Below are 27,163 nucleotides of genomic sequence, written 5' to 3'. Positions count from 1 at the left end.
CCTGGATATGGCAAGTCAAACCACAGAAGGCCATGTGCTGAGGACACTCATCCATGACAAAGTCATGGGCCACTCAAGCCCTGTATCAGGAAGCACATGGGAGCCCAGGCTGCAGGCTCTCCCTGATGGGTTAGAGTGATGAACTTTAACAGCATCCTGGCTCCCCCCCTCCCATTTCCCCAGGATGCCATCACTTCCTCACTCAGGAGACCAGCTTCCCCTGGGCAGCCATTAGCTCCCAGATCCTAATGCCAGGACCTCTGCTGTGGCTCCCACCTGTCCCTCAGCAGAGGAATTCACTGTGTACCCTCTGTCTCTAAGTTAGTATATAGGGGCCAGTTCCAAAATTGGAGATGGCAGAAATCAAGTGTAGTGGTGCAGAACAGTGGGAGCTAAGTAAGATAGAGAGAAGGCTTTTCCTTAGATAGGAGAGATGGGGACAGGGAGGAGCCCAGAAGAGAGGAGCCCTGCGATGACCCTCAGCCTTTCCTCCCCAGGAGACAGCATGCTACCATCTTCTGTATCCTCAGAGTGACAGCAGCAGTATCCTTTCCAGACTGGGATACCTAGTCCTCTCAGGATCCTCAGTGGTCCTTCCCTTCCCTGTAAGCATGTTTTCTCTCCCTCCCAAGCTTAGAAAACTTGATAGCTGAAATGTGGATTCATGCTACTAATGGTATGAGCCAAGAAACTAACTGCTTTGGCCACCCACCCTAGAGTTGGGATCCTGCAAGGTTCCTCAGAGCACTGGGATATCAAACTCATGCTGCTGCTTAGAGACCAGAGCTGAGGAAACTTAGCTGGCAGAAAACTCTGAATCTCAGCTCCCCATCCCGCCAAAATAGGTAGAGACTCTTACCCTGGCCTGCAGAAACTATCAGAATGGCTCACCTCAGCCAGAGACACTCAGAAATCATAGGAAAAACAACAACAAAACATCCCAGATGGTAAAAAAGTCAGTCCTGAAAAGAATCCCAGGGAAGTGCCTATAGCCAGAGCTGTGATTTCTTTCACAAACCCAGGATACTGAGAGTCACAAAGTTAGCCTGAGCCATTTGTGGAACTCAGAGCTATGAGACCCCTTGGCAGATGCATTCACACATGCACATTTGTGGGCAGACCCACTCACACATGCACATTTGTGGGTAGACAAATTCACACATGCACATCTGCAGCCGGCATCAGAGTTTACAAGTGTGTTCGTGGCTCTGGAAGGTCAAGAGCAAATCAGTAATAAAGGAATGCAGGAAACCAGTCTGTCCTCTGCCCTCTCCTGGCACAGCTGCCTCTGGGGTGTTGTTGAGGTTAGAAAGCATGCAGGAAGTGTCCTCATTCCTCTGCTGGCCTCTCTTCCCAGAGTACTTTCCAGGCATGCACTGTGGTGGTGTGGTGGTGCAGAACAGTGGGAGAGCCTGAGCACCCTACACATGGACAGAGGATGCACGTGGACTCAGTCCACTGTCTTATACTTCTCTAGGACACAGCTCTGAGAACCTGAGACAGCAGTGCTGTGTCCCATAAGAGGAAGTCACTCCACTCTCCTCTGTGCAGGAACTTTCTAGAAGGCAACATCAGGGCATCTGCAGGAAAACCAATGGCCTCTCTTTCATGTCAGATCTGTAAACTCAAATGGTGCAGATCCCACACAGTGGTAGGGGGGAAAGACCCATCACACGCCTGGGTGAGTGCTTTGTTGGCCCAGATGCACCACTACAGTGGTCCCCAGGGTGCTGGAGGAGACAGAGTTGCCCATATGGGATTTTTCCTCTTGCCTGACTTAGCATAAACATCTCTCTCCAGCACAGAGACGCAGGTCTCGGCCCCACCTCCTTCCTTCTTGACCAGAGAGGAACTACCTCCAGAGCAACAGGAGAGCTGCCTAGGCAAGGGCCTCTGAGCAGAGCCACGCCCACCCTGGGCCCCGGAGCTGAGCCGGGGCTCAGCTCGTTGTATACCATCTCTGCCTGACTCAAGGAATCTGCAGGTGTGTGGCCAGGCTGTGGGAAGAAGGGCAGTAAGCAGGCCTCTGTGGGCCCACCCTGACCCAGAGTACTTACAAAACAGTTAGTCGGACCCAGGAGCTCCCAAGGCGTTAGACAGCTCTGCTCTCAGGTAGATATCAGGCCTGGGGAGACCCAGCTGTCCTCTGGACCCTCAGCCAGGTAAGCAGCAGGAACAAGCTGGGCTGAAAGTCATGGCAGGTCGGAAAGTTGACCTGAAATTCCAGGCTGCCGTGACTTCCCTTCTTATGGTGATCCACTCTTTTCTTTTTCTTTTCTTTTCTTTTTTAAGCAGGGTCTCATGTATTCCAGGCTAGACTTAAATCTATCAGGTAGCCAAGAATAATCTTAATTTTTAAGTCATCCAGCCTCCACCTCCCCTGGGCTAGGATTACAGGCACGCACCACCACTAGGGAGGAGCTGGGATGCTGGACAGGCTCAGCAAGCACACACCACCACCAATGACTAAAAACTAAGCGTGGCAACATGCCCTGCAGGGATCACTGCTCTGAAATGTCTCCACCTCTGGGTCTGAAAAGGGCAAAGGTAAAATGTTTCAATTCCATTTCATTCCCTACATCCCAAGCCAGTATGACCAGATGTCAGCAGTTTCTCCCTGTCACCAGACAAGTCCTGGAAGAAACCTAGGAGGCTTTCAGGAACTAGACCACTTCTCCCTGTAGTAACAGTGGTCACAGTAGCTGACAGCATTGGCCATGTGCTGATTGAAACTGGCTCTGTGCTGAACCCTCTGTAGGACTGTTCACCTGGATCACCCCAGCTCCATCCAGTACCTCTGAGAGGAGAGCATGCTTTAATCCCTTGATCGAGGGTGCTGGCAGGCATCTGTACCTGGCTAATCCACTTACAGCTCTTGAAGGTTTCTTCGCATAAGGGGAGGAGCCTAGCTAGCGGTCTGAGCTGGTCTTAGTGCCCTCTTACCAACTGTGGCTCCAACCTTCTCTAGAATTCCCCAAGAAGTAGTTCTTCACAGTGATTCCAAGGACCCCATTCTGGCCTCTTGCTACATAGAGCCTCATTTCCTGCCCTGCCTTCTGCTCACTATAAGCACAGCTGACCATATCACAGCTTCTCTGAGAGCCTTGCCTCTTGCTCTTTGAACCTCAAAGGTCTCTGCCTATACATCTTTCACCTAGGAGGCAACAGAAACCTCTGCCCCTGTGCCCTGGAGTAGATTCCTGCTTCAGGAACTACCTCCTCATCTTGTACTGGGCTGCAGTGCTCGGGGCTCTGGGAGCTGCTGCAGAGGCAGGACTGAGGTCAGTCAATCCTCTGCAGTGAGAAACATCCGTCCTTGGTATCACTGGATCCCTCCGGTCAGTTCTGGTGACATCCTCTGCAAGGATGCCTTCCCTTTAGCCCCTCAAGCTTGTCAGAGTGCATGGTGGAACTGACCTGTTTGCTCTTGGCTGTGAGGAAACCTTGGCTCAAGGTGCAGAGGTATAGGTTCCAAATCAGAAATAGCCCAGAGTCATAAGAACTGCAAGCACACAGATCATCCCAGCTTCTAGACTCAGATTTTATCAGGATTACCAAATGTTTTGTGTGTACCTGTGTACGTCTCAGGCTACAAGAGCTAGGTTTTATTCATGTTTTGAGTCCCTAACAGCAGGTACCCAGCAAGGATGAGAGATGATCAAAATAAAGGATGACTGGGAACAGGTCACCAAGAGTGAGCTGGTGTTCCCCAGGCCCATTGTCCAGAAAGGTGTCCCTTGGTCCTGCAACAAGGCTCCTTGTTGGTTGGTCTTGTCAGTCCTAGCCCTCTCCCTTTAGCTTCAGTGGCAGCCCCTTCCTGATAGCAGGTGTGGACCCACCACTACCCTAAAAGTTTGGAATTACCCCTGAGCCCTTCCTTCTTTGGCCCATTATCTTGTCTTGTGAGCCAAACAGTGGAACGCCTCCCAGATATTGGTGAGGCTCCAGCTGCTGTCTTGGGCAGTTACTTCCAGGACCAGGTTGCAGGGGGTTGGTGTTATGTCCTTCAATCCATGAAACCATGGAAGGGCTGCTGCCTCCGGTTCTACAACTCCTTCTTTAAAAACAAAAAAAGAAAACCTAGCTTGGACTCCTTCTCTCCCAACTACTTAATTCCAGGGAGGTTGCTCCTTCCCCGTCTTCCCCTTTGACCTAGGCCAGCTTCCCAGCCGCTTCCCTTCTGTGAAGTTTTTGTTGTTATTGTTGTGTGTTTGCTTGTTTTGTTTTGTTTTGTTTTGTTTTGCTTAGAGACAGGGTTTCCCTAGTTAGCCCTGGCTGTTTTAGAGCTCTCTCTGTAGACCAGGATGGCCTGGACTCAGAGAGATCCTCCTGCCTCTACATTCAGAATGCTGAGATTAAAGGTGTGCACCACCGCACCCAGCTTCATGAAGCACTTTCTGTGTTAAGAATGGACTGACTGTATTCCTTTCCCCTACACAAATGGGAGGCCAGCTGTTTCCACGGCCTGGCTAAATCAGCCAGAGTCTAGGTCTAACCTCTTCCCTTGGTCTTTTGGGTGTGCTTTCCACGGCCACTGGCCCTTTCTTTCTCTGCCTCCTCAAGTCAGCAGATCTTAATGGCTCTTGTTGGGCTGCTCAGATCCGTGGCCCTGACCTCAGCAGGGAAGGGGGTAGAGAAGGAAGCTGGAACCTTGCAAGTGGAGTCTGAGCTCAGTGGCTAATGTTTTTGCATCTGGTTCTGTTGCACTGTAACTTGGGTTGTGTATTGAGGCCAGAGCTATTTTTATCCTGACATGTGAGGCTCCTTCACGTCATAGCCGCAAAACTCGATCAATCCAAAACATCCCAGGGAAGGTTGTTTGTGAGACGCTCTGCAGATTCTCATGTCGCCACATCAGGTTTCACTTAGCAACATCTGCAGGGCTGGCTCCCCAGCCACCACCACACCGGCCTGTCTTTGTATACAGAGGACTCCCCACAGCATCTGTCTGCCCCTGAGCAGTCAGTCACGTGAGCCTCTTTCCAGAGTCCCACAGACTTCTTCCTTGCCCAAACCAGAACTACAAGGCAGATCTGTGTGGCTAAGAGACTGCACTCTCCCTCACATCCCTGTCATCTTTGGGTCAGGAAATGGAGATCCTGTTCTTCTCAGCCCTTCAGGAAGAGCCCCTGAGACACACAGCTCTCTTCTCTCCTTCCTGGCCTGCTGGTTCTCACCAAAGCAATTTGTCCACTATTTGAGTGGACCTACAAAACTGCACTGTTGGTAATGCTGAGGGCTCTATCCAGATGCAGATCTGAAAGGCATACCCTAAATCAGGCTACTGAGCCAGACCCAGCTCTACCTATCCTCAGGCATGTAGAACATCAGCTCTTGTTGAGTGAGACAGAGCCACTACTGACTGCACAACCAGATGAACAAGACCCAGGTGTGGGTGGAAGAGGCTGGTGGAGGTGCTTGGCTGTCCCCTGGGAGGTGCAGGCAGCAGTGAGGCAGATATCAGTGCAGTCACACTCCTGGGACCAGTTTGTTCTTCCCTCCTCCCTTCCCAAGGTCCCCAGCCCCAGCCAAGAACCATTAGGTTCTGGATAGGCCAGCTGATTCAAAAGGATCTGAGTCAGATTACTGGCAACTGAAGAATTTATTAGGTGTTTCTTAAACACAAAAGACAAAAAGAGGCAGAGAAGGCAGCAACATAGTGGGAGTTCCAAGGAAGGAGAGTTCCAGACCCAGCAGCAGAGGGAGGGAGCATGGTGGGCCTTCTAAAGAAAGTCAGTGTTCACCGGGCAGGAGAGGAGACGATTTATGCCTTTTTAGGATGGGGGAAGTTTACCTCAAGAGTCTGCACCCAAGCACTCCGGTTTCCCAGACAGCAGCAAGGAAGCAGTGCAGAGCAGGATGTCAGGTCTTTGATCTAAACTCACTTTTCAGGTGCAGTGTGACTGTATGGGCGTGCCTGGAGGCAGGCACGGACAGTGTCCCATCTGGGGTCTGTTGGTCTCTCTGAGGGGAGGCCTGGACAGAGGCCAGAGTCTAACAGGCTTACAGGAGCCTTCTTCCTTGGGTTTCCCAGACAGCAGGCCTGAAGGCTGCTGAGGTCAGGAGGTTGAGCAAAGGGTAAAAGCAAGGTGGAGGAAGCTCTCACAGACCCTGCCGCTGTCCCCAGTGAACACTGACAGCTCCCCTTTCTTGCCTGGGACTCGTGCCTTCCATGGGTACAATGTCTTCCTGCAAGTGAGGTTCTAAGGTCAGAAGTCCTTCTCTTGGAGGCCGCACTTACTACAGGCCAACCTGGGGCTCTGGGGGCTCCCCTAAACTGCCTTGTCTGAGCTTCCCATGGCTGAATCTTGGGAAAGGTCCACGGCTCCAGTCTGGGATGTCGGCTTTTTCCTGTGTGTGGTCTTTGAACAATGATGGGCTTACCTGAAGGACTGCTCCTAAGAACTAGGTCACTTGTCCCATGTGCTCTCTCTCTGTCCACTACAGGCCACCACCATTTAGCCCAGGCACTGAGAATCCATTTGGACCAATGAGACCCCTTTCTAAGAAGAGCAGAAATGTGTCCAGGGTAACCCCAAGCCATCTCTCGTGTTGTCTTGGCCAGTCTGTTAGCCGAGATAGAGCAGGTCACAGACAACGCCTTCTCTTTCTCCCTGAGCACCCCAGCAGAACTCTGTGAATTTGAGATCCTAATTCTCCCTATGTGGTCAGCCTGTTCTACAAGGAATGAACGCAGTCTGCTCCACATGGTGCTCCAGGACAGGAGACATTTGCTGATGTCACACACACTCTATTTATTGAGCACTACGTGTGGCATGTGTTACCCAGCACATTCCATGTGTTGCCTCAGTTGTTGGGCACTCTTACTGCCCCTACTTATAGGTTAAGAAACTGAGGCCAAGCACCATGCTGGGTGCTTGATTTTCCATGCCCCTGTGAGGCTGGAATTCCAGTGTTCTGGGAGTGCCCAGTTCCTTACGGCTCCCAGATAGCCACAGACAGGGAGGACTTATTTTATGGTTACTGTATTCATTGGTCCCAAGTACTTGAAGCCTAGTGGCCTCAGGCCTGAGAGTGGGATGACCCTGGAGCACTCACAGAGGCCGGAAGGAGACGAGCCAGACAGTGCAGAGAGACACCCGAGAGAAGCCACGTGTCCCTGGGAGTGCAGGACAGGTAGCTAGACATGACAGCCACCACTTAACTTTTCTCCTGTGGGTGAGGGTGGGGAGGCAGGGCTGTCGCAACAGCTGTGTCCTCGGCCACCTCTTCTAAGATCAGCCCCAGCTGGGCCTGAAATTTCTTGACCTGTAAGAATTTGACACAATTCTACAAACAGCCCCTCTGGGCCAGGGAGCAGAGACTGTTTGCCATTCCAAAGTCACTCAGGACCAAAGCAGCCAGGCTGCCTTCAACAGGACCCAGAACAATGCAGAACAAACACAGAAAGTTGAATGCAGCCTGCCCTTAAGCTGGTTTTCGCTCAAGGGTCCCCGTGCAGTTGTCTGGGAGGATGTTGTCTAGAACCGTCTTGGGATTCGCGATGGCAGGGTGTGGAAGTGTGCAGGGTTTGGGGGTACAGGAGTCTGCAGTGAGGATGACGGCTTGAAGGATGCAGCATCTGCAGCTGAGGGAAGGAGAAGAATGAAAAATGCCTTCTAATTCCAGCCACTTCCCTATAAAGATGGAGAGAAACACAAAGCAGGACTCCTGGGGTGCTTCAGGGCCCTGTGGCCACTGGCCACCACCAGCTCCCTTGGGAGCTGATGCCCTGGTTGTTTTTTACACTGTATTGTGTACTTGTCCTGACGATTCTGGAGGCTCATGTGTTCCCACAGCCAGGCGTGATCTTCAAGGTCCCCTGCATCCACCTACCTTGTGCGCGTGCCTGCCTGCCCTTTCAGGAAGAGAGGCTTCTGAACCAGAGAGGCCAGATCAGAAATTGAAGGCATCTGCTGCCTCAGTTGGCCCTGTTTAACCCTACTATCTCAAAAGCTTGAGCAGACAATAGAAAAAAAAGTCATAGGACTTAACCAGTTTTGTGGGACTGACCGTGTAGCTCAGTGGTAAAAGCCCCTACTAGCATGTAATGGGGCCTTGCAACACCACAGAAATTTTGTTTTGTTTTGTTTGTTTTGCAGTTTAGCCCAGGACCTTGAACTCAGTAGGTTGTTACTACTGAAATGTTGTTACTACTGAAATGTATCCCAGCCCAAATAGTTTTGTTTCAGAGGGTAGTATCACGAAAGTAGGCTGGAGATGTAGCTTTGTAGTGGAGCATGTTCCTGACAAGAAGTGGAGAGAAACCGGCAGAAGAGGAGAAAATGTTTCTAAACCACCTATCTGATAAGAACCTCATATATGAAGGACTCTAATAACAATAAAAAGACAAGTAATTCAATTCTGAAGATACGCAGAGGAATTGAGTAGCTGAATTTATGAAATAAACATAGGCACTATATATATTACCACCGGAGAACTACAAATCAAAGCCACAGTAAAACACCACTTTGTATCCACTAGGAAGGCTATAGTGAAAGACAGGTAACACATGTTTGAGAGGATGTCAAGAGGTAGAGCCCCAGCACAGCCAGTGCAGAAAGTGGCCTGGCGAGGGCTCCTGAGCAGTTTTATTCCTAGGGATTGTCAAGAGCAAGGCAACCGGGCCATATACAAGTCATGGCTGCCGTCACCAGCATTATTCATAAAGCCACAGAGTGGAACCCACCAAGCACTCAACACTTAATTAACAAATGCGATATGGTGTGTCCATTGTTCAGTGACAGAGTGAATGAAGACTAGATATATGCAACCAAACTGAGCCTTGAGTTTATGCTTGAGTTCATTATGCATGAAAGAAGCCATTATTAGATTCCATTTATTCATGCAAAATGTCCAGAATAGGCCAGTCCATGGAGATAGGGATTTGTTCTCAGGGCTTGGGGGCAAGCCTGGGAAGTGAAAGTGACACGTGCAGGGTCCAGGACAGGGTAATTAAGAGATTGTAGTTAGTGGTGGATTCTATACAACTTTAAGAATGTTCTGAGAACTTGTAAGTGGTATGCTTTGAAAGGCATACTCTATGGGGCAAGAATGACACTCTGATAATGCTGTTACTTTTGACAAAGATGTCCCAATTTTGCATTGGGCAGACTGAGAAATCCCCCTATCCTTGACACTAATTTTCAGCACTGTGGTTAGGGGCCACCATGCATCAAAAAGGAAAGAGGATCCTGTGAGTAGCCTGCACCAGAATAATCCCGGCATCCCATCAGCCTTCCTCTTGTTCCTTCAGTGCTGGAAGCTTCACTAAGGTCACACAGGCAGGAGCAGGCCCAAGGACGGGTGGTGTGAGGCTTTCAGCTGAGCTGTATCCCACAGCCAGCCAGGGCCCTGCAGACCGGAGGACTTCCCCCTGAGAGCACCTTACCTCTTTACCAGTGCTAAGCGAGGCTCCAAACCTCTCTGCTTCGTGTTTGCTGTCCTTAGCCCAGTCATCGTGTGCGCCTTTCGCTCTTTTCTCAGCACAAGGGAGGGGTTTTGTCTTATGCCCCAAGGGGGCTGCCAGCTTTGCTGACCTGGGAGCAGTTGCGCCTGTCTAACCTCTCTTTTGTTTGTTTTTGTCATTTGGGGTTGTTTGTTTTGAGAAAGGGTCTCACTATATAGCCCTGTCCTAGAACTCACTATGTAGACCAGGCTTGCCTAAAACTCATAGAGATCCGCCTGCTCTGCCCTTGCCTTCCCAGGGATGAGATTAAAGGCATGCACCACTGTGCCCAGCTAGCTATGTAACCTCTCCATGCTCTGACTGGCCATTGTCCTCAATTGTGCAAAGTAAACCCCACACATATCTAATTTGTTTGGATAATGGGGAGAATTGTATTCATTTGTTTTTATTTTTAAGATTTATTTTGAGTTATATGTATGTGTAACGTGTGGGTATGTGTGCATGAGTACGGAGTCCCATGGAGGCTAGAAGATGGTGTCAGATTCACTTGAGTTACAGGTAGTTTTGAGCTGCCTGATGTCGATGCTAAAAATCAAACTCAAGTCTGCAGTACATGTCTGTAACCACAAGGCCATCTCTCCAGGCCCTGCTTCATTTTTAGTGTAGCACCTAATGGAGGTCTTACATGTGAGATGTTAAGTTCGAGTAAGCCAATAAATTGTATGTACTTGGGCATGCTCATAAAATCCGTGCTTCCAGTCTGTGACCTTTGATTGGAGGTTTTTCCTCTCCTTTCTTCACACACACACACACACACACACACACAGAGAGAGAGAGAGAGAGAGAGAGAGAGAGAGAGAGAGCGCACTCCTCTAGCATTTACAATTGCATTCTATCCTATCCCTGTAGACACACAGTCAGATGAAATCTTGGCTGTTTCCTTCTGTACAGGTACCAAAGGCTTAGAATGTTCTCCCTCCACCCCCACCATGAACTCCTACTTTTACAAGTTCATGATCAACCTTCTGCAGACGTTCAGCAGTGAGCGGAAGCTCCTGGAGGCCAGAGGCCCATTCATTATCAGGTAAGCCAGACACGCCACAGCTCTCAATCTCCCACTGTGTGTTGTGACAAAACAGCCGCCTGCTTTCTTTCTCTCTGCCCCTTTTCCCGGCTTCCCTCTTGACCAGTGGAATCAAAACCCCAAGGTGGTGGGGTTCTTATGTGGCTGAGGGTGCTTGGGGGTCAGACTGTATTGGTGTGGCAGCCAGGGTGGAGGAGCAGGGTAGCTCCAGAAGAGACCTGGTTTAGAGAGGACTCGAAGGCAAGAACGTACATGAAGAGTTCATTTTGCTGTGAATCTGAACACAAAGTCAAGCAGGCCGCACATCCTTTTTCCTCGTCCTCTGGGGACTCAGTATATTCAGCATGGCAGTCAGTTGCTCTTCAGAGCTGAGACCCCTCAAGAACTACTGAGATCTGTTTGAGAGGGTATCAAGACCAGTCTCCAGACCTCCAGCCTCCAGACCAGTCCTTACTCCATAGAGGGCCTCTTAACCTTGTATGGCACAGAGAACCCAGTTGAGTGGGTTCTTAACTATACTCAAAGGTCAGTGAGGAGCTTCATGTTGGGGAAGTAATGTGACCACATTTCTGATTTAAAGGATTGCTGTGTTGGGAGAACAGGTTAGCAGGACCAAGATGCATAGACAATCGCGAGGCTGTGGTCTAGCGAGACAGGCAGATTGTCAAGGGCATGGGCTGCAGGATGGACACAGGGAAGGAGAGTCAGGACAGCTTGCAGGTCCTAAGCCCTGAGCGAGTTATCAGAAAGTAAAGACAGTCACATGCTTGAGTTTGAGTTGCTTTGAGAACATCAAAAGTAAAATGTCAATGCAGCAGTTTGATGCTTCAAAGAGAGACCTAGTTCCAAGATGCAAAGTCTGGAAATGGATGATGCAGTCCGTCAACAGATAATTGTTCAGCACCAACCTGTGCAAAGTGTATTTTACTTGCTTCTGCCCTGTGGAGTTTCAATTTTTAGGGAGTAAGGAATCCCGAGTAAGGGAAGGAGTCTGAAGTTGATCCCTAAGAAGCTTCCTATTTGCTAGTTGAGGAGGCTGAAAAGAGCCAGACAGTGGGAAGGAGGGGAGGAGAGAGAAGCTGGGGGATGAGGGAAGGTGAAGCCTGAAGGAGGCGTGGGGCTGACACAGAAGCTGCTCAGCCCGGTAGAAGAGGGGAGGTGGTGGAGGAAACAGGCTCCATTACCATCAGAGAATGGAGGGAGACGCCCTGGAACTGGGCCAAAGAGCTAACCCATGAGAAAGGACAGAGCAGCAGGAGGAAGGGGCTTCTAACTGTTTGTGGCGGAGCTCTGGGAGGCCCACCAGGTCCAAGTAGCACCTGCCCCACCTGTTTTGGACAATCAACAATATTCAGGGGCTGGGCAGGCAGCTCAGCTGTAGAGTATCTGTCCAGTGTGCTTGAGACCCGAGAGCCATTTGAGAACCACTGTAGTCCAGAAATGGCGGAAGTGGCAGTAGCATTCAGTGAGTGCACAGTACAAATGGACCCTTGAGCTCACTGGCTAAAAGAGCAAAATCACTATGGTTTTCTTCCCATGGGGCTGGACAGTTCCAGTTAAGAGATTGAAGCAGACATCGGGTGTAGCACAAGAGACCCACCTACATCAGATCAATAGAATGCCCTCACGTGAGTGACAGTTAACTTCAGGTGGTTTTCCAGACTACAAAGGTGTCAGCACTCTTGATGAACAATCCTCCTCTGGTAGCGAGCTGCAGCCTGGAGCCTTGGGAGCTCACAGTGGTACCCAGCATTCCCAGACTGTACGGAGCAGAAAAGCAGGTGGCAGGGACGTGCTCGGGCCTCCGCCCTACTTGAGACTCCATAAAGCTAGTACCAGACCACCGCCATGTTTCTGTGTACAGATGTCAGGCCAGAAAGACTTTGCTGTCTTCTCAGTATCCCCTTAGTGTCTGGGAATGATACAAATTCTCATTTTTGCTTAAGGGAGAGTGTACTTAAGTAGCAGTGTGCCGACTAGGATTGCTTGGAACTGGGCTGCAAAGTCATTACTCTGCTAAGTTAGCATCCACTATATTGTCCCTTGGGACAGCTTGAACCCTCAAGGACTCCTGAACAGCTAGGGAGCTAGGGCTAGCACTACCTGGACCCAGCTCCACAAACGGCTCAAGGTCATCATCTCTCATCCTTTGGGGACTTGGAATATCCAGCATGACAGTCACTTGCTGTTCCAGAGCTGAGTTCCCTCAAGAATTCCCTCTGAAGGCATTGAGCCCAGCCTGCAGGCCAGGCCTCACCCCACCCAACACAACCTGAACTAATGCCGAGGCCGTGGAGAGTGCTGCTTACAGCTTAGTCCTTATGGCTTGCTCTGCCTGCTTTCTTAGAGAACCCAGGAGCACCGGCCCAGGGCAGCCTACCCACAATGGCTGGGCCGCTCACATCAATCACTTAAGAACATGCCCTATAGGCTTGTGTTAAGTTGACATAAAAACTAGCCTGCAGCCGGGTGGTGATAGTGCACGCCTGTAATCCCAGCACTTGGGAGGCAGAGGCAGGTGGATTTCTGAGTTCGAGGCCAGCCTAGTCTACAGAGTGAGTTCCAGGACAGCCAGGGCTACACAGAGAAACCCTGTCTCGAAAAAAACCAAATCCAAAAAACAAAACAAAAACTAGCACAGGTTCAAATCCCCATTTCTCTCAGTTGTAACATATGACATGCTTCCAAGTCCTTCTTGCTTTGTCTATAAAAGAAAAATGTTTGGTTTTTTTTTTTTTTGTTTGGTTTTGTTTAGTTTTTCAAGACGGGGTTTCCTTGTGTAGCCCTGGCTGTCCTGGAACTCACTCTGTAGACCAGGCTGCCCTTGAACTCACAGAGATCCACCTGCCTCTGCCTCCCAAGTTCTGGGATTTTTAGAGGCATGTGCCACCATGGCCCAGCTGAAACACAAATGTTATTAGTGCCTGTCTCACCATTCTGTGATGAAAGGGAACTGCTCTTTGGCCCCTGATGTGAGGTTGGCCTCCACTTCCCCTGGTGCTCTGTGGAGAATGGGAGCAGGCTTCATGGGAGGATAGGATAATTGGACCTTGTGTCCTAAAGCTAGTTTTGTCACCCCAGTACCCAGGGCACCCACCAGTGCCCAGCCCGGCCTCACTAAACCAACTCTGTCTAAAGTAGGTGTTGGTGTGCATTGCCCTCCTCCGGTCTCTTCCCACCCTTCATGCTAATGCTAGCTTAGCTGAACAAGCCCAGGCCTTGTCTGCCTGTGAACCACCCCACTTATACACAGGAGAAAAGGAAAGGAGGGAGAAAAGCTAGCCTCTTTGATAAGCTGTGATATGAACCCCGGCATAACCCAACAGCTGTGATCTTTACAAGCCCGCTTCTGTGCTGGGAAGTAGCAAGTCTGAAGACACTCCACTCTGCCTGCCAACAGGGCCTCTGGCCAGCGTCCTTGGGCTCCATCAACTGTGCATTTTCCCCTCCTCTTCCTCCCTGCTGCCTTGCAAAGAGCACTTGCCAGAGAATGCTTTCATTTTTAACAAGCCACTGTGTGCTGTGAATGCAAGGTCTGCAGCTTGACTGCCCAGTTGATGGTAGATGAGTCTCAAGCGCCCTGCCAGGGACAGGAGCTCTTCTAGGATGAGGGGGGTGACCTGAGAGAATGAGCCATGACCCAGGTCAGAAAGGAACACAGTCATGGGACTACTTTCCTAGACATCCCCCTGCCCCCAGCCCAGAGACACCCAGCATGCAGGAGGCCTCCTCATTCTGGTCCTGCTCTCCGGACCCTCTGCAGATAGGCATGTGGCAAGGTAGGCGCCTTCCCCCCCCCCCAACATCCCTAGCATGCTCTTACTAATTACCACTGCCTTCATTACTAATGCCCTGGGTTTGCATATAAGCCCTGTGTCACAAAGACTGGCATAGGTAGACTTGGCCACAGAGGTAGTTAGAGGCAGGGGGGTGGGGGGTGAGAGGAGGGCCTCAGGAGAAGCCACTCTCAGTTCCACAGCTGGAAAATTCCACAAGCAGCCCATATGGGTTCCACCACCACCCATACCTCAGGATCCTCCAAGTATTCCCCCATTCTCTAGAGTCTCCTTTCCTGGAGATACCCTCGTCTTCGGCCTGTGAATCTTTGTAGTTATCACCTCCCCTGTTAGGAAGCAGGCCCCCAAAAGCCAATTGTGCCATGCTGAAGAAAGCAAAGTGAAGTGTCGAGAATCTCTGTCATTTCAGAAAACCATGCTTGGCTCTCGGGTCCCAGCTTCCAAGAGTGCTGTAAGGGACTCCAGTCAGCTCTCGTCTTGGTCACCTTTAAGGGATCACCTTCATTTGCTGAAAACAAAAATAAATTGCCCCAGAAAACACACACCAACTTGAATCTGCCTGGGAGGGAAGATCTTGCTCCTCCTCCTCCTCCTGGGATTGCAAGTGGGATTTGATCTTTTATTAGTTTGCAGCCATATTGAATGAGTCCCCAGCAGACAGGACCAAAGGAGACAGGACATTGACCAAAACTGGAGGAAACCTTGTAATGGCCAACACCTACTCAGAAGAAACATCTCTTGCCAGCTTTAATTCAGATCTGCCCAGCTCCTTGTATAAATCTTCTAGAGCTTTTCCTATTTGCCCCCCCCCGGGGGGGGGGGCTGGGGAAAGTGATATTCTTGTTTTGGGGAGCATGCAGCAGAAGCCACTTTACATAACCAGCCCTCAACTTCAGATCTAACTGGAGACAACTCTGTGGTAGTAGAAATGGTACACAGACTTAGGAGTCCAGGCTGACACAGAAAGGTAAAAATGTGTCTTCACAAAGGACAAAATGCAGATACCCCGAGCCAGGACAAGAGTCTAGCATCCCAGCCTAGAACCTCTAGAGCTAGGGCCATCCTCCTCCATGTAATCCCCCTGCCCGGCACATGCGCTGGCACTCCCTCTCAGAAGGCTGTCTGTTCTTTGGAAATGGAAACCACATGTGATGGGCCTTGTTAGGCTAGGCTGGGATTGATTAGGTCCTCCTGGGGCCTATGGGAGGAACAGAGCACTGTCAGAGCGAGCTTGGCACTTCCAAGAGCAGCACTCCATGTACTCTGAACAAGGCTATGTTAAAGAGCACAGGTGCACAGGCAGAGGGAGCCATTCGTCCTTGAAGGTAGCCCTGGTTAAAACAGCCCACGCCGTGAAGCGCCCCATAAGCCAACTTACATGCCGCAGTTTCCAGGAAGCCCTGTAGGAAAGGAAGATTGAGCGGCAGATTGGTGGGAAAGTTGCTCGGCCCACTGTGTAGTATTGAGCTCCTTACCACAGGGATGTGGCGCCTGCTTGGCCCCCATCCAGCCTCTCACACAGTACCTACTTTATAGCCCATACACCTGAGGTCTCAGTCCCTTAGCCCAGGCAGCTGGCAGGACTGCGGTGATTATAAAGAGTGGTTTTCAGGGGCTAAAACCTTGATAACAAATTCAGTCTGAAGCTTGTGAGCTTGTTTCCAGATGGACTTATAAAATTCTCTGGATCTGTTTAGACTTTGCCTAAGTATGTCAGGAAACTTAGAGAGTTTTGACATTGATAAGTCAGAGAGCTTGGTGAGTTAACAACCAGCTAAAAGTGTACTCTTGTATAGAACCTTTAAAAAAAAAATAGCAGGTTTGGAATTGGCCCCTGGAAGTCATGGTGTGTCCTCCTGCCCTCCTCTGCATGAAAGCCAGGAGATAAGTGGGGTCCTTAGTTTCCAAGTGCTTGTAAACTCCTGGAAAGACAGGCCGGATACATCCTGTCCATTGTGTGGTGCATTCCTTAAGAGGCCTTCCTTTTCTCCTGCTATCGGGGCTGCACACATTTCCTGGGGCTGCCTTTGAAACAGACCCTTGTGAAGATCTCTCCTTGTCCTCCACGTGATTGCTATTAGCTTTTAGAGTTATCACAGAGCCCTTACCCTGAGCCCTGACTTTAGAAGGTGTGAGTGTGTGTGTGTGTGTGTGTGTGTGTGTGTGTGTGTGTGTGTATGTGTCTGCCTCTTGCAGAAAAGGATAGGCTTCATCTTAGATCATAGGTATCGATAGCCCTTGAAAGGGCTTGGCCTGGGGGAACTGCAGGGCCAGACCCTGCTGCAGACAGTGGCCATAGAAGGCTACTGTCCGCAGGGACCGTCAGGCCAAGTGCCTCTTCATAATGCAGGGTGAGAAAACCCACCAAAGAGGCCCTTGGGAGCTGAAGTGGACAATGGAACTTTGTGTAGCGTTGACTGCCTCAGCCCTCAGTACACTGTAGGCTTTGGTCTCTTACTATTGTCAGCATCTTAGTGTCCCTGTAATAGTAGAGCATTGACCCCACTTCCTTCACGCTCAGACTTTGAGTGTGCTGTGCAGGAGTATGCACCCCAGAACTGAGGTTTCCTCCGAGATGTGGGAACTGTGTTCAAGAAAGGGAAAGTGATGGTCAGGATAATGCACTGGATCGCTGGGAGCACCAGGCACGAACAGGAGCAGGCAAGCCCAGAGACCCCTGTGCTCCGCCCAGGAGGCACACCTGGAAGGACCCAAAAAGTTCCTGTTGTTCTTCTCAGAGAAGTGCAGAGGCTCTCCCACATGGTAGGCCAAGCAGGCCTGAAAGCCTACACCTCACTATTTCCACACCAGGACCAGACTCCGTATCAGCTAGACTGGTTTCCCTTTTCACAGAGCAGAGGCGGCTTCTTGGAGAATGGCTGGCAATGACCTTCGGCAGGCCTGGCCTGGAGGAACCATGGTACTGAACTCCACCAGATCTTAGCTCTGATTCAGAAACCACTGTGCTCTCTGCTCTGGTAGCAGCCCCCTTTCATCAGGTTGTCAGCCCACAGAGCATCCACACATGCTCTCCTGACATGTCACCTGACATGTCCCCTTCTGACATGACACCTTCAGGTTCCTCATTATCTTGCTTGGCTCTATCAGCTGCCATCCTCTCAGGCAGGAGGAGTAAATGCTCAGTTGATCCATGTGCCTTTCCCAGTCTGTCTTCCAGGCCCCTGGCCCTCCACACTGCCCCACCCCACTCCCTGTCTCAAGGGAGCACATCTCATCCCTTTGGCATAATTTATCTTCCCCTGGCTTATCAGTTACTTGGGCCCTCCACATTGGCCCCTCTCCTTTTAAGGTAGATTCAAGGAGAGTTAGGTCAGCTCTTGTTTTTGTTTTCTAGGTTCCCATCAATTACTTGTGAGGTGTGCTTTGAGCCTGGGCTCTCACTTCTACCTTCCAGTTGTTCCCTTTTCAAGAGTGAAGTTGTTTTTTTTGTTGTTTTCAAAACTCAAAATTTTAGTTTATTTTTAGTATACCATATCCAATGTACCAGGCCCTGAGCTAAATAATAATAAATAACTTAATCACTTCCATAGTTGTATAAGGAATTATCATTTAACAGATGAGAAAAACCAACTCATTGAGGATAGCCTAAAGGCTTGCACATATTTCAGTAGCCTTATTAATATTGTTTGAGATAGCACATGTAGAAACAGAAAGACCTGATATGTAGCAAACAGCTAGGTCATCGTGTTACATTAACTAGTGTCTTTGCATCTACTTCCTTCCCACAGCCTTTTCTCTACTGTTTAATAATCCCATTTTTCCATATCAGGAGTTTTCACATGAACCCAAAATCCTGGGTGGAGATGGGAGAAAGGAGTCCCATTTCATATTATACTCTCTCCCCACCTTCAGTGAAATATTGCTGGAGCCGGGCAACCCCAGCTACAGCTGGTGTGGGGGAAAACCTACACTTTGATACCAATCAGAATCAAACTCTTAATGTAGCTCAGTACAATCAGCTGAGCCTTATGACTTATTATCTAAGAGCCCAGGTTCTGTACTCAGGTAGCTTGAATTTGCATCTCAACTCTTATCAATTACCAGCTGGTCCAGTTTACATTGATGGTAATTTGTATCTCTAAGAGCAAAGTTTTTGTCTCTTTCTCCACACCCTCCAAAAGGGCTCTGCACCCAAGCCCAGCCACAGGCTCATCCTGAGCTCCATGCACACGTGTGTCTGCTTTACTTCAGCCTTGTCATCTGTAAGTCCATACCCTTGGGCAGGTTCTACTGATGCTAGACCACTGTGTGCCTCGCCTGTGCTGAGAATGCCGAGCCCTCCGGCTTCCCCAAAGAATTGGATTTGGAGACTCCATCCTATGCCAAGGAGTTCCAGCTTGATTTCAGCTTGATTTTGCTGTTTCTGGTAAAGCCAGCTCCTTTTCTTAACCACACTCTTGCCTCAGTTCTGCAGGTTAGTCTTCCCTCCCTCTATTCTATGATGCCTTTTGTGAGTATAAATTTTCAGAGAAGTATGCCACTAAAAAGTGAAGGAACCAGACATGTGACATATGGCTGTAATCTGGTACTTAGGAGAATGACAGGAGAATTTTGAGTTCAAGGCCAACCTGGGCTATATACTTGAGACAAAAAAGTCTCAAACATAAAAGTATATAAGTGAGGAGTATATAAATAGCTTAGCTAATTTTCACTAGTTGTCCCATGCATGGTATTAGCATTCAAATGAGAAATAGAACCGTCTAGCACTGACCAGTTTCTACCTCCCTGCTCTCCCCCCAGATAGCCCCTCCCAACCTCCTGGAGAGTCTGACCATCTCTTACAGTTTGTATTCTCCTAGAAAGCCTGGCTTCTTCTTTTTGTGCAGTTCCTATAGTAGTTGTTCACATTTCCATAGGCATGTCTTAACACACAGACACACACACACACACACACACACACACACACACATACACATACACATTCTTGTTAGGTTTACACCTAGAAATTGTGGGACTGCACATGGGCATACATTCGCAGTTCTAGGAACTGCTCTGTAAAGTGCTTGCACCCACTTCTCTTCTGGTACAGTTGCTCTCTTAGTCACATTGCCTAGAGACTGATAGAGCCAAACACTGAGAGCTCACTTGCCTTCTGGACATCTTCCTGTGGCGAGCCTGCCCATGTTGCTTTTCCATTGGTTTTTCAATATTTTCCCTACTGATTTGTAGAAAAGTCTTCGTCTGCCTGCCCCACGTGCATACACTGCAGTTACTCATTCTGTGGCATGAGTCTTACACTTTTAACATCTAGGTCCTTTACAGTTCCAGTATTTAGTGGTTTACATGCTCTCGTTGGGGGTTGAGGGATCCTAAGACGATCCCATAGAGCTTCCCATTTCCAGCTTATGAGGTAGCCCCTGTGAGCGGGGCACAGCTCAGTCGTCTGAAACTCACAGGCATTATTTCTTTGCTCAGGCCAAAGATCTGAAAAGCACATAAGGGGCTTGTCAACCATCTTTGGCTTTTTTAAGTCAGAGACATGGCTACCATATCAGGTAGCCATCATGTGTCAAGAAAGTCATGGTCTAGGGGAGACTGGTATCATGTGTGTCTGACAAGAGTGGACTGTGGGGTTCTGGGAGGAGGAGCCTAATGAAATCCCACACAGAATAGGGAGCAACTTATCTCCAAGCAAAAAGGCAACTCCCACTGCAGGATGCTGGGCAGTCCAGAGCATATGGCTGCCTTCCTGAACAGTGGTTTTTTTATACATTTTTGGTCATGCTAGGAACTGAACCAGGGCATTTCACATACTGTGTGTTTTCCCACTGTGCCATTCTCCCAGCCCTGACTTTGGTCATGTTCATGAGTGTGGGTATGCAATGTATACTGTGTGCATGGAGGCCAGAGACCAACACCCAGTATCTTCTGCTCTCTACTTTCTATTAAGACAGAATCTCTCAAGGAATCTGGGGCACATGAGTTGTATTAACTAGGTACTGCCCAAGCCACATGTCTCTGCTGCCCTCCCTGTTCCAGCTCCCTGCCCTGTCTCACGCTGCTGTGCCCAGGTTTTAAATGTATTTAATGTGGTTAGTTTGGTTTGGTTTGAATCTTTAGAGGCATAGCGTCAGGCAGCCTAGGCTGGTCTTGAACTTCTGGTCTTCCTGCCACTACCCCCCTCTCAAGTGTTCTGCTGCTTGAGAACTAACTAATGAGAAATAACAGAGGCCTCATGACAGAGCATGGTGTCAGGAGTAACTGCCATGCTCCTGCGGTAGCAACCAAGGGGGTCTCGGGGCAGCTGGGCATTCTTATTGCTGAGCCAACCCAGCCGGTCATGCTTGCTTGCTCTCGCTCTCTCTCTCTCTCTCCCTCTCCCTCTTTCCCTCTCCCTCTCCCTCCCTCCCTCCTTCCCTCCCCCCTCCTTCCCTCCATGTATGTGTGTGTGTGTGTGTATGCATACACACACACATATACATATACATCTACCCCTATCTCCCTCTCCCTCATATACACATACAATGGTAGTAAAAAAGATTTTTGAAAAATAAAAAGATGGCCAGAAGATAGCTTGGAAGTAAAGGTGTTTGCTATGCAAACCCGGTGATCTGAGAGCCACACAATGGTAGACTTTCATCCATGGGCCATGGCACATGCACACACATATACATCATATGCATATGCACCCAATAATAGTTAATAACGGCATAGGCACAGTGACGCACACCTGTAATCCCAGCACTCAGGAGACTGACAAAGGAGGATCATGAGTTCAAAGCCAGCCTGACTACAAAGGAAAACCATAGCCCCCACCCCTAAAAGTTTTTTTAAATAAAGTTAGTGTGCAGGTAGGAACACAGTTGGCTTATTAAAAGCCTCAAAGACTAGAGCCACATCCTGGCCCCAGAACTGGGTCTCCCTCCCATCTCCACCGCTGGCTCCTCTTCCTCCTATCAGGCTCCAGCTGCGTGGCAGAATGGTTCACTCCTATCTCAGTACCAAAGCCATTAGCAGCTGTCCTAGGCTTGAGTTTCTTCAGACCAATGTGACCAGAGAGCACCAGAACCTTACTGTCCTGGCAGGGTCCTTTGCCTACCCTTGGGTGTAGGAAGCTGTGTAACAGGTGAGGAGCTTTTTATGAAACTAGGACCTAAGGCGGTAGACACTGAGGAGGCATCCCCAACAGACCCTGTGGTCCAGATTTAAATGTCAGCTTAGAGGAGTGGAAGCAAGGCCACCTGGTACTGGCAAGAGGGACTTTCCCAACCTCGCAACAGCTATGCATTCCATGCCTTCAGAGAGCAGTGGAGGAAAGCCATGTGTATGACCCAGGGCCTGTGGGTCAGACTTACATGGAAGGCCAGGGCCTCCCCTTTTCCTAGCAGCTCTACACCTAGAGAGAGAGCGGAACTGGTGCTAGCAGAGCCAGCTTCTTGCCCCTTCCTACATTGTGTCCCCAGATGAAAGCCACAGGCATTACTGAAGAGAATACAGGGAGTCCTTAAAGATCAACTGGGTTCTACACACGCATTCCATGGTGTCTGGAGGTTGGAGATCAAGCTCGGGTATAAGATCTGCTTTCCAAGCCAAGCTAACTGACCTGTGAGCTTCTGGGGATTCTCCTGTCTCAGTCTCCTCTTTCACCATAGGAGTGCTGAGATTATAGTTACATTTTAAGTAACCAATCACTTGTGCTGCCTTTGTGTAGTAGCTGGGATGGACCCTCACAGCCCCGTAGTCCCAAGAAAGGTGTGGTGGGCAGCATCCAGGGAGTCAGAGAGCCTGGAGAGTTGAAGAAGAGTGCTCACCTAGCCAGAGGCTCAATCAGAAATGCCCTTAGTACAGCAGTGTTTCTTGAATACCCCAGGTCCCATACCAGCTCTGAACTGTGGTGCCTGCTGGCACCAAGGTAGCCCTAGTAGCATAGGTAAACAAGTGGCAAGAAAGAAGTGTGTGATCCTTCTCTGGTAAGGTGGTGGTGACAGGGTGCACAGTTTCAGGCCAGTAGGAAAAGAGTGCCCACGGCTTCCACAAAGCCAGGAAGCTGTGACCTGGATCTGATGTTTTCTCAAAGCATAAAAGTGCCCTAGTTTCTCTCTTCAGGCTTCGGTGAAGCTGTGCCAAGATTGGCTTTTAAAGGCTGCCTGAAATGTGGTTTAGAGCCAAAAATCTATACAGCCAGTACATTTGTGACCTTGTTGAAAGTGCTTACTGGGGAGAATCTAGGAACGTGATGGTGGGGCACTGCTTTAATAACTTTAAAGGAAAATCATTTGGTCCGTCCCCACTCCTGCTACCAGCCTCTAAACACAAACAGATTTACAAACAAGAACCCAGGTGATCTCCCCCCAGGTGGGAACCTGACTGTTGCCTCCAGCCCCACAGCATCCACGGCTCTCATTCATCTACACCCTTCCCCCACCTCCAATCCCTCACCATCCCCCATGCATCAGTAATGAAAAATACCAAGTGGGTAGAAATAAGGAGCCCGGTGATAGCCCTGGAAATTAGGCCACAGCTGTCAAGCCAGGCAAGAGCCCTCGGTCTGAGAATGAAGCTGCTAGGAGCAGGTGTCGTAGCCCTCCCCAGCTCTGCGAGGGCGGACAGAATCTACCTGGCATACAGTAAGGTGCAGTGGCAGCCGCTGGCCCAGAGAGCTCCGAGCAGCCATTCATCACTTAGCAAGTCGGCCTGTGTACTCAGCGTCAGGCCTGGTGCCCATGGTAGTGAGCAGCTAGGCCCTGCCCACCGGGGTTAGTCATGGTCACAAGCGGTTAGCATCACAGCATGGTAGATAGTGCTCAGGAGGAGCAGATGGGGTGGGGGTAGGGTGCCCAGGGAGAGGAAGAACCAGGAAGGCTTCCAGAAAAAGTCTGTCTAGGCTGAGGCATGAAAGCAGGGGTGCTTCAGTCCACAGGCTGGAGACTGGAAGGAACAGGAACCAGACGTGAGGGGTGGGCGCAGGCTGGCCACTTCGCAGGTGGCTCTGCAGTACCCAGGGAGCTGGCTCAGAAAAGTCCCCCTACCCATATGGGGTGCCTGAGTCCCCAGGAGACTCTGTCACAGCCACTCTGAATTACAGGTATGCATGAGATGAAATGAAAAATTGGCTTCCATCCATGCTTCTAGAACATCCAGTGGCTCAGAAGACATGTGGGGCCCAGAGCCTGCCCAGAGAAAGTTGAAAGAAATAGAGGAACTCAACTCATCCACCGTGACAACTGTAGCCTTTCACCCTGCTGTTATGGTCAGAAAACTTCAGCCGGGCAGTGGTGGTACATGTCTGTAATCCCAGCACTCGGGAGGCAGAGGCAGGTGGATTTCTTAGTTTGAGGCAGCCTGGTCTACAGAGTGAGTTCCAGGACATCCAGAGCTATTCAAAGAAACCCTATTTCAGAAAAAAAAAAGAAGAAAAGAAAATTTCAAAGGTTATTCAGGAAGGAGATGCAGGCAGCTTGCTTGACAAGGAACCTTGCTGCAGTGTAGCCAATTTTGTGTTCTTGGGAGAGGCGATTTAAACAGATGATATGAACTAACTTAAAGACCTCTGTGCCCCAAGCATGTGGCCCTGTCATGTGACTGACTGACTGTTCAGGGATGCTGCTTCCATCGCTTCTCTCCAGGGCCCTCTGAACTTAGACTTTGTTTCACCCAGTCATCTCTCCTGAGGAGGCCCATTTCCTTCCTCTGCCATGAGAGAGCCCTTCCTTGCCTGCCTCTCCTTTCCTGAAGGAGACCCCCCTCCCTTTTCTGTCGGAAGCCTAGCCCTAACAGTTGCCAAGTCCCAGAGTTCCCTTCCTTCCACCTGCCCTTGAGGCCTGTGTGGCTGCCCCGAGTCAGACCCCCCTGCTTCTTCTGATCCCTGGAAGTTGACTTCTTGCAGCTTCTTGACCCTCCACAGGAAACCCTGTCTACCCTGTCCCTGGGGAAGCCCAAGGTAGAGAAATGGCTGCCCTCCCGTTCCGTCTCATTCACCAGCTCTGTGTAATATAGAAAGCAAAGCTGCCACCTGACGCTCAGCCCCTCAGAACAGTGGACTGGCCCAGCATCCCAGCCAGAAGAGAGGCCTGTGCGACAGCTAGCTGTCATGTTCCCTTCTCTCCTCTTAAAGCTCTGGGAAAATGGATCACAGCCTATCTCATTGCTGTGGTGTTCTGAGAGCCATCTTGGTGTCTTCACAGTGTACAACCAGGGTCCTTTCTTCGGGCTGCTGACCAGGGTCCAGCTAAGGAAAGACAGACATTAAAGATGTAACCATAGGTCAAGCAAATAAATGAGAGGCAATTCTATCCAACCCATGGTTTGTGACATTAATGGGCTGCCTCCCTCAGATGGCACCACCTGAGACCTCCTGATTATCCTGCCTGCCACCCATTCTCAGTTACCCTTGACTTGACTCTTACCAACCCCTCAAGAAGGACATCTGAATGGGCAACCCAAGACCCCTGAAGCTTAAAGTTAGAGGAAACTGAACAAGACAGAAGCACTATTAAGTTTTTCACAGTGGTTTTTTATGTGTGTATATTATATACGTTGGGCATGAGGTGTAGAGGTCAGAGGACAGCTGCAGGAATCTTTCTCTGCCTCCACTGAGTAAGTCCAGGAGACAGAGCTCAGGTCGTCAGTTTAGGCAACAAGCACCCCTTCCTGCTGAGCCCTCTCACCAGCCCAAAAAATTTATTTAGATAGCACCATAAGGGGAGCCTGCCAGGGCCAAGCTCTGACTGCATTTAAGCATCACACATTAAGGTACCAACCAGGACATTTGTAAGGCCGGGTAGCTGCTCCGAGTGAAGATGGGGCTTCAGCTCCATTGATGACTTTTGTCACTTGTTAAATTCTATTTCAGGAGAAAGTTTCCCCTGTAGTAGCTCTCTTGCCTCCATGAGGAGCCCAGCCTTTTTTTCCCCACTCGTATTATGCTAATCACTCCTTGCAAACAGGCAGACTTTGTAGGAGGTTTGCCTGGTTTTAGATGAAACATACGCCTTTGAAGCAAAGAGCCACAGTAGCTAAAAATACATTTCCCGGCTGTTGATCCTCTCATTTGTAAAATGCATGTTTCCATTGTTAAATGTGCAGCCCTCCCATGCCCTGCCTCCACATCGCCAAGCCAGGGTCCTGCCATCCACTGATGAGGTGCCACCTTCCCTGAGTCTCGCTCGATGGCTCAGCCACTGATGGTTTCCCCAAGGGAACCCTCAGAGTATTCTCAAATGTACAGGCCTCTCCCCTGCCGGCTGCCACATTAGCTGTCAAACTCATGCCCCGCAAGACCTCTACCACTAAACTGTCTTCATTTTACAAGGTCTCCCTAAGTTGTCTGAGCTAGCTTTGAACTATGGATCCAAGGCAGCCTTGAACTGATTAGATGTGGCCCTGAACTCTAACCTGAAGCACAGTGGTTTGGAACCAGGGTGGGGGCTCTTCTCTGCAAAGGCCAGAACACGTGGGTGTTAAATACCCTGCTTTTCTTGGTGTGTGGCTGACTGCTCTCTGCTCAAGTGTGTTGCAGTAGGATCCTGAGGGGAGGGAGGTCACTGGCACAAGCCCTGCTCACAGGGAGCCTGAGCTATAACCATGTCCTGGGACAGATGCATCCTCCAGGGTGACACATGACTAAGGCTCTTCCTTGTTCTTATGTATTTAATCCAGTGAAGATTTCCTGGGAAAGGAAAGATTTGTACCAAAGCCTACTTCATGTATCTTAAAATTCCCTGAAAAAATGGTCACAGAAGGACTGCTTACAGCCTTCTGGGCTGGTAGTAAAAAAGGGTACATAGCAAAACCTCTTTCTGTTTGCCTCCAGACGCCCAGTTCTCCCTGTGCCATCTTCTCTCACCATACCTGCCCCTTCGCCATCTCCTGGCCCATTCAGACCCTGAACTTGGTACCATTTTTCAGAAAGCTCGGCAGTGCGCTGCTCTGATGTTTGATCTTTGATGCTAGTAGCGGGTAGTAGCATTGCACTTCCTCTTCTGTCTCCCACTGCTGAGCTCCATGCTCTTTAAGTGGACAGTTGTAAAGAGCTGCAGAAAACCCTCTCAGTTCCTAAAATTTCACTGAAGGCTTAGACTGAAGATGTGAGGCCAGAGATGTTCTGGTTACAGCTCCTGAACGAAGGACTGTCGTCTGTGAGCCTCAGATGCAGTCAGAAAGGCAGGAATAGCATGTGCCAACTCAGTGGCTAGTTAGCTGCTCTTCATCCCCCTGGGAAGCCAGTGCCTCGGGAGGAGAGACTAGTCACTAAGCTGCCAGGGGAAGCCACTGTCTGAGGTGAGGATGCCAGGAAGAGTCCTGAGTCTCCCTGAGAATTTGGTCTTTGTTTCCTTCTTTGTGAACAGAGAAAGTTAGGACTATGCAGCAGGCAGAGACTAGCAGGGAAGAGAAGGGTATAATACCAGGCAGAGATGAAGACAAGGGGCCCAGAGAGGTGAAGGTGGAGCCTTCTGACTCTACAGCTGCACAGCTCCTGAAAGTGCTGGTCAGTCCCCCATATTCTCCCCAGGTAGCATTGCCAGGGCCTGGAGCAGCCACCCTAATGGGCAGGTTGGACAGTACCCCTCAGGCCTGTTCTGGACGCCTGGGAAGGTAAAACACTAGTCTCCAGAGAAGGGGTTTCAGTGCAGAACTCAACATCATATACATATATCCAAGAGCTCCTCAAGTCGGGAGTCTCCCTAACTTTAGGGGAGCCCACATGGATGGGTGAGGACACTGATGGACCAGGCATGGTAGCTTCACGCAGAGAGAGACCACCAGAAGTCAGAATGGCAGGACCAGGTTAGAACTCTCAAAATACATTGAATCCTATGGGAACATTTACCATGAGCAATTGTCAGGATCCCTGACCTGAATCCACAGCTGCGAGGCCAGTATTTGAAGGGAAGCATTGTCACCTCAGGCTAT

At 49.9% G+C, this 27,163-nt stretch overlaps 1 protein-coding gene across 1 annotated transcript in view; it reads left to right on the top strand.

Moving 5' to 3' along the window:
- Positions 1-27,163, top strand: part of Vac14 (VAC14 component of PIKFYVE complex) — a 99,527-nt gene that overhangs the window by 51,589 nt on the left and 20,775 nt on the right. The window contains exon 14 of the mRNA XM_052166988.1: positions 10,361-10,493. Within this exon, the coding sequence (XP_052022948.1) occupies positions 10,361-10,493 (133 nt within the window). The remainder of the gene's footprint in view (positions 1-10,360; positions 10,494-27,163) is intronic.

Source organism: Apodemus sylvaticus, chromosome 21 (assembly GCF_947179515.1).
Source record: "Apodemus sylvaticus chromosome 21, mApoSyl1.1, whole genome shotgun sequence".
Taxonomy (NCBI): Eukaryota; Metazoa; Chordata; class Mammalia; order Rodentia; family Muridae; genus Apodemus; species Apodemus sylvaticus.
This window is presented reverse-complemented; position numbering and strand designations above follow the sequence as displayed.